The sequence below is a fragment of the Onychomys torridus genome, chromosome 12 (assembly GCF_903995425.1).
Source record: "Onychomys torridus chromosome 12, mOncTor1.1, whole genome shotgun sequence".
In the NCBI taxonomy this organism is placed as follows: Eukaryota; Metazoa; Chordata; class Mammalia; order Rodentia; family Cricetidae; genus Onychomys; species Onychomys torridus.
In genome coordinates, this window is record NC_050454.1 from 38,242,648 (window position 1) to 38,258,981 (window position 16,334).

Consider the following 16,334-nt stretch of genomic DNA (forward strand, 5'->3'; position numbering starts at 1 on the left):
AAAATGAAATTGACTGGACTATCTGAGTCATAAAATCACACTGCATTTCTAGGTAAGTAGATTCTGGACATCCTCCAGTCTTGGCTGTGGTGCTGACCCCTGAGAAGGGTTATAGACTTATGAGGCAATCAAGAAATACAGGAAACATACTTTCTTTCTTCTTAAATTTCAGAAGGATGTTTTCAGCCACACCACTTCTAAAAATAAAAACTGGATGATACGTCCCATTTTCTCCCTTCTAGTGAGCCTCAGAAAGTAACCTACAGGGACACTCATTATTATTATTATATGAAAGCTTTAAAAAAGTGAGGAGGAAAACCTCCAACACTGTGGTGGTAGCATTGTGCTTCCTTGTAGCCTCAAGTGAGATCTTCCCTGGTGTCTTTCTTCTAGGGAAAAGGGATGAGTTTAGTGGCTAAGCTTACATGATAGCTCACCCAGGAGGCATCTGCGCTCCAAATTGCTTCAAGGCTCTTTTTTTTTTTTTTTCTTTCAGTCTTGAGTCAGATCATTAGTGCTACTGAAGTCGCTTCTTGTTTAAGTGTAGCTGGCTTTTCCCCCACCTACTGACTGCAGATTTGGTTATTTCCTGCTGCTCATATTTTGACCCCACCCCCACCCCCGTGAAGCTCATTACTTGGTACAAGCATTGGAGTGGGGAAGCACAGTGCCCTTGGTACCATCTTTGGAGCTCGTGCATCCACGATGGATTTCCATTATGTAGTAAATTACAATGATTTGGGACTTGCATGAAAATAGCATACAACATTACCTTGACCTACCTTACGGAAATGAAAGATAAGCATCCCATGCTTTAAAAGCAGCAAGACATCCCCCACCTTCAGTCTGCCTGAGAATTGTTTTGGGTGATGGGATCCTTCTGTCATTCATTAAAATTTGACGGAATTGTTTGTAAGAAATGTAACAACAAGAGAGAGCATTTCATGAAATTTTAACATCGAGATACAAAAAAGCCGCAAGGAGGCTTTACATTTCTCAACAGTGATAGGTCAGCCTGCATCCTTTTGCAAGCAGGAAGCAATGTAAACACTTCTGTGTGATGGGGTGGCATGCATAATTAACGAGGCTTTGGTCTCATTAGGTAGAGCTGTTGCAGAATTCTGGATGTCTACTTTACAGGTTAGCAGTAAAGGCAAGCACTTTGGATTAAGCAGGGACTTGTACTTCGATATCATGGCTCCCCAACAACCTGGGTAGATCACTGGTCCTTTCTAAGCTCTAGTTCTCTTATCTAGAAATGGGGACAATAGTGGCATCTACCCCAGAGAATTGCCTTGAAGCTTAAAGGAGCTAATAATCATCTAAAATGGCTGTTTTCTGTTAGCCTTCTCTTCAGCACCCTGGTCTCTATTTCTAACTAGAAAATTTTGTTCGCTTACACACAAGGTGGTTATTGACATGTAAAGACTTAATCTTCTCATGTTTTAAAATTTTGTTTTAAATATTTATTGTTATTACAATGTTCTTTTTCATGCCTTTGTGGTTTGATATCTTAATGTACCAATAAAGCTTGATACTTAAAATACATAAAACAAACTGTGTCAAACAAAAAAAATAGGTGATTTATAGCAAATTCATAAAATTCAAGCTTTTATAACCCATTAATTAAACAATGTATATGTACCAGGTGATACACACACACACACACACACACACACACACACACACACACACACATATGAGTTATCTTTTATTTCTTCAATGTCTACAGTTAGTTATTTTGAACTGCAGGAAATGGTATCCCAAAAAGCTTAAACCACTTGCCTAAATGTTCAGTTAGTCATGGGCTTGGGATTGGGGATCAGAGCTTCCCAGCTATTTTAGGAACTAGCTCTTAACTGAGGTTAATTCTGTCCCATCTCTGACAAGGCAATAACCAGGGACTTTTTTTTTGTTGTTGTTGTTGATATTTCAGTAAGGGAATGCTACTGGCATCTAGTAGGTAAAGGTTGGTACTGCTGGTAAGCATCAACTCCAATGTTCAGAACAGACCCTCATCCCAAATACCGATGCTGATGTTGAGAAACCCTGCAGGCCTACTAGTCTTTCCAATTTGTGCTGTTATTAGATTAGAATACAGTATCTACCCTGACTACAGGGGACTTATCTGAAAGTGTTGTAGATGACTGTGATTGATTGCTTTACTCACTGGCCTGTAGCTAGTTTCAGTGGAGCTTTGCAAGAAATCAGATCCTATGTGAGACTAGCTTTCACAGGATCCATCAAGTCAAAACTTGTATCTCAGATCTCTCTTGCTTCAAGTCAAGAAGTCACTTCTCAGCATCACAATCTACAATCAACATTTTAACCTGTAACATTTCCCATCAGATGTGTGGCTAGTTACTGTCTCACTGTGGTTGACACTGGAGCACATTTGAACATGGATGATTAAGACCTACCAGGGGAGTCCATGTTCACCTAAGCTAGAACTGAAGGTGCCATTGAGTTGACTAGAACTGGAGGTATCGATTTGGAAGGAGTAACATGGCCATTACCTACACTTCATCATGGAGAATGAGAAAAGGCTAGCTGTGATGGATAATGCTACTTTCTGGTCTTTTTCAGTGACCAGAGGCCCTCTGTTGCTACAGTGCTAGAGTACCCTGGTTCCTGATCACATGGGCATGGGGACTGACAGGTACAGAATCGCACACCTGAAGTTATACAGTTCAAGATTTGATGCATCCCACCATAAAACTGTGGGGAACAAGGCACCTGGAGACCTATTTCTCATGTTGCCTCCACAGTCTTCCCCAAGGCTTGATACTCCAGCAGTCTTGTGCCACTGCTGTATTGGGCATTGTCCTTTTTGTGACAGTCATTGTGAACTGTGCCTTATTCATGGGTCTAGAGAGTAAAAGCGGGTTAAATGTAAAACAACAACAACAACAACAACAACAAAAACCAAAAGATGAAAAATAAAAAAAAACCCCAAAAAAACAAAACAAAACAAAAAAACCCCTATAAACATTTAGTGTCACACAAAAGCGAGACTACAATAAAGTTGCTTTTGACAATGACAAGTATCCCAAAAGGATGGACAAAAGTGAAGGTAAGCCAGCAAACCAAAGAACCTCACATATCTTCTAGCTGCACAACTGTTTTCAACTTGGAAAACTTGCAATCACAGTGCTCCATCCACCTTGGAGTGGAGAAGGCTGGCATAGACACCAAGCATGGCCAGTCACAATACTCACTTCCCTGATGGGGCTTTAGGTCAGGGTTGAACAGAGTCTTACAGAGCTAGCCAGAGTCTTCTCTAACATTGGATTGGCCTGCGGATTTGAGAAAGGTCTTATTGTACTGTGCTTGCTGGGCTGGAATCCTGAGCCTCAGAGTATGAGACAGCAAAGAACAGTGATTAGAGAGAAAAAATCTAGAAATCCAGGCCAACACTAAAGCCCTGTATGCCCAGATCTAGTGTGCTAATTGACCTGCTGTTTCATGATTAAAACAACAACAACAACAACAACAACAACAACAACAACAACAAACTTTTTGTTCAAGTTAGCTTGTGCTTGTGTTGTGGTCCTTTCATTAATCATTAGAATAACCCTCTATAACAGAGTTTGCATGCTATCTTGGTATGTATATTTTAAATAGCTATATTGTAGTCACACAGTGTTTTATTACACTTTTAAAAAAGCACAGAATATGCCCTTCGTGAGTGTCATTCCGATTGGACATGGGTGTAGGACTTATAAAGTATCAGAACTTCATCTCTGCACCAAAATAATGGATTCCCTTAGTAAGAAATATGTCTCCTTAATTCTTTTTTTTTTTTTTTTTTTGGTTTTTCAAGACAGGGTTTCTCTGTCCTGGACTAGCTCTGTAGACCAGCCTGGCTTCGAACTCACAGAGATCCACCTGCCTCTGCCTCCCAAGTCTTGGGATTACAAGCGTGTGCCACCACCGCCTGGCTTCCTTAATTCTTTTTTGTGTTTATGGAATATAGTGGAGAATTCCATACAGGTATACAAATGATAAATTAGCATGATTAACCTTTCCATCTCTGCAACCATTTGTCATTTCTTTGCTCTGGAAATCTTCAAGCTTCTTTCACCTAGTTCTTTACAAAATAGGTAATCAAGTCAGGTGCAATAGCACAAGCTTTTAGTCCCAGCACTTGGGAGGCAGAAGCATACAGATCTCTGAGTTTGAGGTCAACCTGGTCTACAAAGCTAGTTCAAGGACAGCTACTGGGCTATAGGGAGAAATCCTGTCTCAACCAACCAAAACGAAACAAAACAACCCCCCACCCCAAAATATATAATCACTGGTAGTATTCTGTAGTTACCTTGGTGTGCTACACAGAACACTAGCCGTTGTTTCTCGGACCTGGGTGTGTTTGGGTACTTGGTACTTGCTGCCAGGCACCTCTTAGCGACTACTAGAGTCTAGGTAAGTACCACTCCACTCATTAGTGCTCTGTTATCATCATCTTTTTTTTCCCTTTGTTTTTTTGAGACAGGGTTTCTCTGTGTACCTTTGTGCCTTTTCCTGGAACTCACTTGGTAGCCCAGGCTGGCCTCAAACTCACAGAGATTCGCCTGCCTCTGCCTCCCGAGTGCTGGGATTAAAGGCATGTGCCACCACTGACCGACTAGTGATCATCTTCTTTAGCTTCCCTTTGTGGGAGAGAGTTCCTCATCTGTCTTTCTGCTCCTTGTTTATTTCATGTAACACAGTGGAGGACTGATTTTCCCTGTTCCTCATCCTTGTCCCACGTGCACACCTGGTCAGTGATTGACACATGTTTAATAAATACTTGCTGAATAGCTGGCACCAGCTATTATATTTTGTTAGTTTTTTTTTTTAAATGGGATAGTTCTGTACATTCTGCTTTTTTTTCCCCCTTCTCATTTCCCTTCCCTAATGCACAATTCCACTGACCTTTGGGAAACTCATTATATTATTCACTAACACAGATTCTGCAGACTCGGACTTGTTCATTGTAATAAAATACACCATAGTCTGCAGAATAGAAAAACCATTTCCTAAAAACTGTCTGAAATCTCCTAAACTCATTAACAATCCTAAAACATTGTAATGTTCAATTTGAACTGTGCCCACAGCTTTGTTAAATGCACCAAAATGCAGTAAAAGCATGTACAATATTGAAACAGAACGTAGTTGGACTTTCATTCTGTCTCACCACTTTTCTTGGAAAACACCTTGGATGGAAATGGTCAAATGTAAACCTATACCTTGACTCAACGAACGAGAAGTGCAGGAGAAACAGGGAATAGTCAGCATTTATGCAGAGGTCAGGAAATTTTGACTATGCTATTTCTGCTTCTAAATGGAAATGCTGGTTACAGGATCCATCACAGATGTGCTAACTTCCAACATGTTTAGCTAAACAGAATTCCAGCTCCCATTCCTGTAGCAGCGGAAGGTATTCATGAGATACATAAAAGATCTCAGCTATGTCTGCTATCGCCTAGTAATGTGTTGATCTGAAGATTTGGCTCCCCAACTCCAGCCCCCACTTTCCCCCTTCCCTGTTCTCAGAATCTTCCTTGAGTATTCTTTGGCCCCACAGAAAGACAGTGAAACTGCAGGGACTGAGAGCCTATTTTGGCTCTGGAACTTGGTGGAAAGTTCAGGCTGATGCTAAGGACAAATGTGAGCAGGCTCAGTGTCAGGAGGTGATTCCTGGTGGTAAAATCTTCTCCTGTTTCAGATAGAGTCCAGGCAGCGAAATGAGGTTTAATAGACAAAATCACTCTCTAAATGGTCATCTTGAATGCTGATCATCAAGATCCATGGCCAGAACTGCTGGGTGAACTGTTGGGCACAATGCAGGCAGAGAGAGGCTGACAATAGGGTCTGGACCACTCTAGGCAACAATTAAGAACAATTTACCTGGTAGTCTAAGTTGAAATGGTACGTTTGGGCCATTTCCCACAGAAGCTGTCCTCCTCAGCAATCTATCATGTGGCGTGGCATCCTTGCTTGTACCTGAACTGCACTATGAAAGTCCTGTCTAGGCTTTGGTACCTCTGCACAGATAGGGAGAACCCTAAGCTAACAAAGAAAGAGCACAGATCTTTCTTTGCTGGAATAAGTGCCATCCATGACAGAGATAAAATCATAGCCTCTTGCTATTAGAAGGTGCATTAAACAAGAACCTAACTAATTTCTTTATCATTTTATTTAGTTGTGAAACTGAGGCACTTTCAAAGTTTAATGAGCTTTCATGATTGAGCCATAATCCACATCATCATGGTCGTGTTTTCTAAGTCTGTGACTGCAACATGTCCCAGGAGGAGAGAAAATCTAGGGATTGAGAAACTCAGGAAATTGCTCTTTCTCTTGGTCAGGCTTTTATTAGAATTACTCCCTCTGAATGTCTAATAAGAAAGACTAATTATGACTTTCATTGCCATAAGTGAATGACTTTTATGAAAGTGTTTCATAAAATAAATCAAATCCAAGTCTGGAGTTTCTTATCTGCTCTTTTGTCTCACTCCCATTAGTGTCAGGTCACATATTATATTTTTGCTTATTTATTTTGTTTCCAGCCTCTCTCCTAATTGTTGAAACATACCCTTTATAAGGACAGGGGATCACCAGCTCCAAACAGGAAGCTGCATGAACGACAACAAACCACCAGAGAAGTCACAGTTATTCCTTGCTTTCCCCAGCCATGACCTGTTCTGAAGGTTCACTATGGCTACAATCTAGAAGCATGAACAACTCCTTACCATGGGATCCTAGACGAGGAGAGGTCTTGAAGAGGACTTGACTCTGGGGATTTGCTTGGACGGCTTACTTTAGTCCAAACAGGGGCAATGTTCAGGTTTAGAATAAAGCAGGTATTAATTAGAGTGGTGACTGAACTTAGGCCTTACAAGACCTTTGCTAACTTATTTATTTATTTTTTTTAGGAAGTACAAAGATGTGCTAAAAATAAAACAAAACCATAGCAAACAGTGGAAGTTCTGGGAGTGGAGACAAATTTCCAGTTAGGGAATTTAACATCAGGTTAGAAGTGCTGGAAAGGCTTTGATGAACTGACACCCACTACACACACACACACACACACACACACACACACACACACACACTCAAGACCGAGTGACAGGAAGAGCTGTGAGGCCCATTAGACAAAACTCCTCCAGGGAATAGAGGATTCTAGCCAAATGACATGGCACTAAAATGATCCAGTGCTGGGTACGGTACAGAGGATGCAGGTCTAGCACACTCTGTATGTAAGAGCAGATGTTCTAGATGTTCTCAGGGACCCTGCTATACTGACTTTGTGTTTGATATTGTGCTTTGGAAAGCAATGACTGCAGAGCTCATGTGACCTTATCCTTGCTGCTTTATAGGTATCTGGTGTTGGAATGACCCATGATCAGTCAGTAGATACCCACACAATGAAGTAGGACTGAGTTGCAAAAGCAACACTCCATGTCAGTAGAAGCATCAACAGTGGCCAAAATCTAACCAAGAGTATGCCTGACTCTAAAATCTCAGCATTCAGGAGGGGAGGCAGGCCAATCCCTTGAGTTCCAGGCTAGCCTGGTCTACATCAAGTGAGTTCCAGGATAGCCAGAGTTGCATAGAGAGACGCTGTCTCAACAAACAAACAAAACAAAACAAATCTTGTGAAATATGAACAATCTGTAGTATGTATTAGCAAAGTCTGAGGTGTGGAGGTTTGTGAGGAGGTTGTCAGCTTTTAACTGGAGTAAAAGAATGTGATGCTGCAGTAGTTATGTGTGTGCTTAGGGACGATTTACAGGCACATAGCTATCTTTACTTCTGCGGACAGTCAAAATCATATCCATACTCATTTCCCATCATGACAGCTTTAGAAGCCATCAGGGTGCCTTGAAGAAGGCAAGCTAATTAGACAAAGCTGGGTTCTGAGCTGAGGCAGCGGTGAGAGAACACACTGTCTGCTCTGACCTTGCCCTCACTTGCATTGCTGGGATAGCTGTAATTCTGATTACTGTCTCTATGACTGTGGGCAGATCATAGAGGCTGAGTGTATAAACTATTCGGTTCTGTAATGTGATCAACCTCAAATGTAATTGCTACAGATAAAACAGAACCGAGAGAGAGAGAGAGAGAGAGAGAGAGAGAGAGAGAGAGAGCGCACGAGAGCGTGCGCGTGATTGGACAAAAGATTATGTATCTTAAAAGAACCTTGAGAGATGATATCTATTGATAGTGCATCCCTGAAAGCATTCACTCTTCTTCTAAGTATTATCTGCCCTGGGCTGATACAGGTTTTGCAGTGGTGCACTGTATTGTCCCGTGCAAGAAATGAAATGTCAACATTACCCTTTCTTTTGTTTAACTGTAGGCAAGCATAGTCTTGCTGCCCTAGAACAGTGAGAGTGTCTCAGAGAAGATGCATATCAGGCATGAAACAAAGCCCAGCTTGCCCAGTCAACTGCAGTGAAAGGTTCCTCAGATTCTCAAGCCCACCCTCTCCCTAGTCGCTGGAGAAACAGCCATCAAGACAAAGGTTAATCTGAAAGGGAATTAACAAGAGGATTTTTCCCACTCAAAGGTAATGTGCTTGCACTCACAAAATGACAGATCTGTCCATGTACTTACATCCTGGTTGGACATTTCCCAGTATGGTCTCTCTCCATAGGACATCACCTCCCACATGACAATGCCATAGCTCCATGCATCACTTGCTGAAGAGAATTTTCTGTAGGCAATAGCTTCCGGGGCTGTCCACCGTATAGGGATTTTTCCACCCTGAATAAAAAATAGGATATTTCTCAGTTGGCTCACAAGTATATTAAGACACAGGCATTCCTTTTAAATATCTCTTGCTTGCAATCCCTAAGCACTTGATAATAATGTTAGCACTTTAAATTAAAATAGAGAACTGGGATAATGTTAAAATGTGAGAATTTTCCCCCTATAATTGTTATTCAGGAAAAAATAGCTTTAATGGGGAAAAAGTCTTACTTTGGAAAGATTTTATTTCTTTCATTAGAGAAATTTATTTTTACTTTAGATTCACACAATTAAACACACTATTATGCCATTTAGAGAAAGTTCCAGATTATGGGACATTAAAAACTAAATGTTATTCAACACTCATTAAGCACTGTATTACGTTTATAAATAACAAAGAGACTAAAGCTCAAGTCTAATTGAAGACAAATGGTTAAACAGGCTGAGCAGCCTATACCCACTCCACAGTTGGGAGAATGGTATGTTGCTGTGTTCCCTCAGCTATGATTACATTCTTTAAAAAATATTCTTTACCACGGTACAGGAGTAGAGGAGTTAGGATAACTTGTATTTTTTCACATGATAGGGCACATCGCACTTTTTTCCCTTCAGTGTTCAAGTTTACATCTGAACATCATAAGATTAAATTGCACACATTTGTACTGTTTAAATGCTAACGTCTGTCATTGTGTTATACTTAACTTTTATTAACATTTATTACATTTTATCTGTTGAAACACTCTGTAAATCTCCTTTTACTATGATGGTAAGAATAAAACAATTCATCCATTTGATTTATAGCAATATTTAAAAAAATCTCAGCTCAGAACTACCACGTTGCATCGATGTGTGGTGACCATGGCGCCACTAGATGGCGGTAGAGAACAAGGAGCTGCTCCTGCTGACCAACACGGGAGATGGCTTCAGTTCCCAGCAAAATTATTTCTATCAGTCAGAACCCGCCACCATGGGATTGTTTCAACATCATCAGCATTTTCATGTGCACAGCATCTGAGCTCACGATTTGCACAAAATCTGTGTCACAGGGACTGTGGGGGAGGAGTAGAAGAGAAAAAAAAACTACGTAGTTTCTCTCACCCTTCATGAATTTAGGGTTGGCAAACTTACCTTTTAGAGGTGAAATTTCTGAGTACTATAATCTTTAATTATTTAACAATCGAAGCACTATGCACTTCAAGAGAAAAAGGATTAATTTGAAGTAGGAACCATTTAGCCTTCATCGGCAGACGAGAGAATTAGTGAAACCCTCGTTTCAGAGAAGCCTGGAGAGGAATTGTTAGGACCCTTGGGAAACCCACCTTGAATCCAATCCTCTGGTTTTACAAGACAGTGAGCAGCCTAGTGTTCAGAAAGAAACAATTGATGTCCTTAGTATCTGAAGCCTACTAGTGCAATCATACAGACGGTAGGATGGGGTGTTGTTAGAGAAGCGTAAATACTTCAGCTGGAGAGCTGGGTACATAACTAATTTTAATATTTAACATGATACATTATAGTCATATATCATGTAGTAGCTTGGACAGGAGCCTGAGCCTGGGTTTCTGTGCTTTAGGGCAGAGATTTCTTTTAAAAACCATCGAACAAAGATCAGAAAATCACATTTATGAAGTTAGTTAAAGCAATTTAATGGGTGTGGAGGCAGGAAAGGGAGAGCTTTTTTTTTTTTTTTTTTATTTTTTTTTTTTTTTTTTCCCCGAGACAGGGTTTCTCTGTGTAGCTTTGTGCCTTTCCTGGAACTCACTCTGTAGCCCAGGCTGGCCTCAAACTCACAGAGATCCGCCTGGCTCTGCCTCCCAAGTGCTGGGATTAAAGGTGTGCCACCACTGCCCCGCAGAGTCTTTTTTTTTCCCTTAAAATTGTTTATTTGTGTGTGTGTGTGTGTGTGTGTGTGTGTGTGTGTGTGTGTGTGTGTGTGTGTGTGTGTGTCTGTGTTTTCTACGTGTGCCATGTGTGTGAGGGTGACTTGAAGATCAGTTGAGAGTTCTGGTACCCTAGAGCTGGAGTTACAGATGGTTGTGAGTGGCCAGAAATGGATGCTGGGAATTGAACGTTGATCCTCTGGAAGAGCAGCAAGCATTCTTAACTGATGGACCCTTCTCCACATATATCCCACACACCCAAAAGATTCAATCTTTAATCTAATGTTAATGTGCCAGAAAAACAACCAACCAAACAACCCCACAGAACCCACAGTTAAATTGGAATTCTAGATAATTAGCAATAATTTTTTTTAGGGTATATATACTCTGTGGAGGAGCTTTTTCTTTTTTCTTTTGAAAAGTGTGTGTCCCTACTATCAAACAAGACTTGCATTTATCATAAATCAATAAACCAATCTCCATTATTCAACTATAATTTAAATATGCATTCTGTATTTTGATTTGTGACATTTGGCAAACCCTAGTCAAATGCACTAAAAATAAGATGTTGTAAATGCTGTCATTGAACATTAAGTGATACTCCCAGGAAGCTGGTATCACCTACTTGTCTCTGCATTTGTTAAGTGCTAGTGTGTTCTATGGGGTAGTGCAAAACAGCAGCTAACGATGACTTTAATGTTCATTTGCCCATTGACTTGTAAATGATATCCTTATTCAAATGATTCACATATGCACACAAATTTGTATTTCAAACAACTTTCACATGTAAATGTGAATTCTATCATGTTCCTTCTTGAGATTTTCTTTTCTTCCCAAAGGGAAGATATTAAAAACATTGGACAAGCTGCATTGCTACCTGTTGTGAACTGTGCTTACTCCAAATTCCTGAGTTGAAGCCCTAACCCACAGGGTGACTCTCTTAAGAGAAATTTAAAGAGAAGGTAATGCATGCTAAATCAAGTCATCAGGGGGTAACCCAATATAACTGGTGTCCCTACAGGAGGATGAAGAGCCCGCAAAGAATCTGCAGGCACAGAGAGAAGGCCATGTGAGGACACCCTCAGGAAGCAGCCAGCTGTCCATGAGCCAGAGAAACTTCCAGAAGAGCCAGAATTGCTGACACCTTGGTATTGGACTCCAGAACTACAAAGAAAAATATTTCTTGTGTTTAGGACACCCAGTTGGGGTATTTTCTCATGGCAAATCCAGCAAACTAATTATTATAGTACCGCAATTTAAAAAAAAGAACCCCTTTCAATACTTGTTCAAATGAATGAATGCCACCACAAAACGAACAGCATATCTTTATTTGAAATTCTTGGCCCAGTGTTGTCTGGAAATGGAAAGTGTGAGCCAGAATAATCTTAAAATAAAATATGAAAAAAATGGGACAGACATTTAATGTAGAAAATATAATTTTAAGTAAGGAAATGCATGAATCTAATAGTGGGTGGAAACTGGGATGCTTCTGAGCTCACATGTGATAGAGATAAGGAAATATTCAAAGCACATTTTTTTTTCTGATAAGGAATACTAGATATAGTTTATTTCTAGTTGTAAGTTTAGGCAAAAGGGAGAGATCCTTCAGCCTAGGGCATGGTTTCTATTTCCTACATAAAAGGAAGTAGAGGTCTAGTTATCTTTTGTATTTGTGTAGTGTGTATGTGTGTGCATGCTTGTGTGTGTGTGTAAGTGAGGATGCCCATGTGTCATAGGACATGTGTGTGGCACACACATGGAGGTCAGAGAACAGCCACAGGTACCAGCCCTAATCTTCTAACTCGTTTAAGGCAGGATCTCTTTATTGTTTGGTGATGTGCAGCCAGCTCACTGGCCCCCACACTCCTGGGGTTTCTCCTGTCTCCATCTCACATCTCATGGCAGGTGTGCTTGGATTACAGATGCATGCTGCCTGACTCCACTCTATGTGCATGCTGGGAATTGGAACTCAGGTCTTCTGAGTTCCATGGAGCCACCTCCCCAGGTTCTCCTCCCTTTAATAGGGTGCTAACTTGAACTGTGGCTTGATCTTGGCTACATGTTTTCACCCAGGGGCGCTAAGGTGCTTTTTGTCTTCTTTCATTTGTTTCTGTTATTTCTGGAAGCTCTAACCACCAGATGCTGGCTTCAGGTTCCAGGAATGAACAAAGAGGATAATTCCTTAGACTTGAGACCACAATCATTGCTTGTTGTTTCACCATATGTTAGAAGAAAAGATGCTAATCAAAGGGATGAACTGGGATTCAGAAGCGCCTTCATTACTAATTCCTCTCTTACACAACAAGCTTAATCGCCAGGGAACAAAGCAAGAACAGGAAGTCAGAGACATATATGCTACTGAAACCATTGCTAGCAAAGCTTTTACTCTGTTTTTCTAAATTATATTCAAAGCTTGTTACCTACCAAGTAGGTAGTGGGTTGCAGATATAAAGTCGCCAAAAACAGAATGGGGTGCTCTGCATACTTGTCTATCTGTGCATAGCCAGCACCTCACAATGCAGCTGTATTGCAGATCTGTTTCCCATTTAAATTTTAGAATGTAGCCCTATTGTCTCCAGGGCACTGGCCAGTCAATAGATAGGTAGTAAAATTACAAAGACAATACTGAAATCTAACAAAAGAAATGATCCAGAGAAAGCAGAGACATTTGAAAAAAATCCTCTTTTTTTTTCTCATTCTCTGGATTTGATGTTTAGCCCAAAGAAAAAAGGTTTTGAATGGACAATAAGCTCTTTGGGGGCATTTCTTTTCTCATAGAGCCTACATCTGAAGTCCTAAAACTTTAACAGATAAGAGTTATGCAGTAGACAAAACACCCAGGAAACGTATGGAAAAATGTTTATCATTTTAGCTACCAGGAAAAGGCCAATCAAAATTACAGGGAGGTTCTATATCACCACAGTCATCAAGAAAGCAAACAACAAATGCTAGGCAAGATGAGAGACACAGGCGAAGGAACCTTTATTCAGTGCCGGTGGGAAAGTAAATCCATTCCCTAGAGAAATCTGTAAAACCAAACATACTAGTAAACGAACTAAAATGAGCTACCATGTGATCTAGCTGTAGTACCTGTAGTTATGTACCTGGAGGAGTCTAAGTTACAGAGATTCTTTCACATTCATGCTTATTGGGCCACTATTTACAATAGCCCAGTTATAGAACCTGCCTAGGTTCTCATCAACAGATGAATGAAATATGGCATTTGTACACCGTGGAACTTGATTCAGTAATGAAGTGCAAAATTATGTTATTTGCAAGAAAATGGATGGAATTGGAGATCATCATGTTAAGCAAAGCGAACTAAGCTAGATTTAGAAAGTTGAATACATTTTCTCTTATATATAGAATCTATCTATCTGTTCATCCATCCATCCATCCATCCATCCACCCACCCACCCACCCACCCACCTACCTACCTACCTACCTACCTTCCTGCCTACCTACCAACTATCTGTCTGTCTGCCTGTCTTTGATATTTAAAAGTAGAAAAGATTATTTGGGAAGAAAGGAGCCAGTGGACAGGAGAGAGGAGCTGGGGTGAATATGAGCAAAAATACATGTTAACTATCATTATTCATTATGGAGTACCTGGAGTCATCTTTCATAGTTCCAGGTTCAGATATGATACTTTGTGTGTGTGTGTGTGTGTGTGTGTGTGTGTGTGATTTTGAGATAGGGTTCTCTGTGTAATGGCTCTGGCTGTCCTGGAGCTCATTTTACAGATGAGGCTGGCTGAGAACTCACAGAGATCCACCTGCCTCTGCTTCCTGAGTACTGGGACTTAAGTCATGCACCACGACTGCCTGGCTAAGTGTGACCTTTTTAAAGTTTGTAAAAAGCCAGAGGCAGAGTCAGGTGTGGAGTGTACCACTGTTACAAGCACTTGGGAGACAGAAGGAGGATCACTATTTTGAGATCAGTCTGGGTTACATACTGAGTTCAAGACAGATTTGAACTATGGAGCAAGACCCTCCCTACCAACTACACATGGCTAGTGAGGCCATGGTTCTTTAAAGAGGATCTTTTACAACTACTCTCCTAAACCAGTATAATTCTAACTTCATTCTAAAGACTTACTTGTATATCCACAGATAAGTGTGGATTTCATCCCTCATCAAATTAGCTTCTCTTTGCAACAGATGGAGAGCATATAGAAAAAGACAATAAGTCAAATGCACAATAACAATTGTGGGATGCCCAGCCTCAACTGATATGTCTGTACACAACACAACTCCTGCATGCATAGGTCAGGGGATGTCATGGAAGAGGGACAGAGTGATTGTAAGAGGCAGGGACCAGGAAGGCTGCTGTGAGAGTGTGCCTTGAGCTATGACAGGGAAGCGACAACCATGGAAGTACCACAAAAGGGCGGTTTAAACAAAACCAAACAACTCCAGCAACAGTTGCTGTCCCAACATAGACATAGCAAATGTCTTGTGTTCCCACCACTGGATAAAGAATTACAGGCGATCAACAACTGGGATGAACTCCTGGTTAGTTATCCAATAAATAATGAGTCGTCAACCCTAGCAACACTGAACAGACTAGGCAGGTTATATTTATATGATGACTCATTATATGTCTGTAACAACAGTGGTTAAAGAAGAGGAGGCTATCAATTTGAGGGGTTTGGATGTGGGGGGAGCAGGAAGTGGAGAAGGGGAGGAGAAATGATATGATTATAGTTTAATTAAATAAAAAAACCTAAGGGCTGAGAATGTAGCTCAGTGGTAGAATGCTGGCTTAATATGCACAAGGTCCTGAATATGATCACCAGAAAAGTGCACATACACACACACACACACACACACACACACACACACCCCAGACATGCACACACACACACACACACACACACACACACACACACCAGCACACAACCCACATACACACATTCTCACACACCCAGATCTCAAGGCACCAAGACAGTTCTGTTAATTGACAGAATCCAATCCATTTTCATTAGTTAGGTAATTAGCCTTGTTTTGGCTAATTTGAGAAAATATACATAACTAGATCCTGTGCCTAAAATCTTGACATTGTCCTAAAAATGCCCCTTAAGCCTGAAGATATACCTTACTCATCTATGTCACAAGTAAAATTCTGTTATCAAGGAACAGCATCTGTGTTTGAATGCTGGCTAGAAAGATCCCTCCTTGTAGCTTAACCTGCTGGTGATGATTGTCCACACTTCTTGCCCTTCCCTAGTACTTCTCTTTGTGAGGTCCTCGGATGCTAGGTAAGCTCCTCAACATCTTCTTTCACAATGTCACTAGAATATACCTGTTTATATAAACAAATGATTTTGCATAAAAATCATTTGATTCACAGATGCCAGATTAAGACATCTTGCTCTAAGCAAAGACTCTTTTTGACATGAAATTAAAAAATATTATTTTTTTTGTTGAGACATAATAGTTATATATTTTATTAAGTATATATGATGATAATTCAGTACAGGTGTAGACTATGTAAGAATCAACTCAAATACTTCTATCACCTTCAAATATTAATCATTTGTATGTTTTGAGAATTCACACTCTCCATGTCTTTGTGAAATAAACAGTAGATTGTTTTAACTAATAATTATCCTACTGTGCTATGAAAACACAGATCAATTTCTTCTTCTGTTTTGGTAGCCTTTATTTAACCTCATATTCCCTGGCCACTCTCTCCAGTTTTAGTGACAACTATTCTGCC

General features: G+C 40.5%; 1 protein-coding gene across 1 annotated transcript in view; it reads right to left on the bottom strand.

Annotated features, from left to right (window-relative positions):
• Epha6 (EPH receptor A6) overlaps positions 1-16,334 on the bottom strand; it is a 956,551-nt gene that overhangs the window by 26,945 nt on the left and 913,272 nt on the right. The window contains exon 15 of the mRNA XM_036203471.1: positions 8,599-8,748. Within this exon, the coding sequence (XP_036059364.1) occupies positions 8,599-8,748 (150 nt within the window). The remainder of the gene's footprint in view (positions 1-8,598; positions 8,749-16,334) is intronic.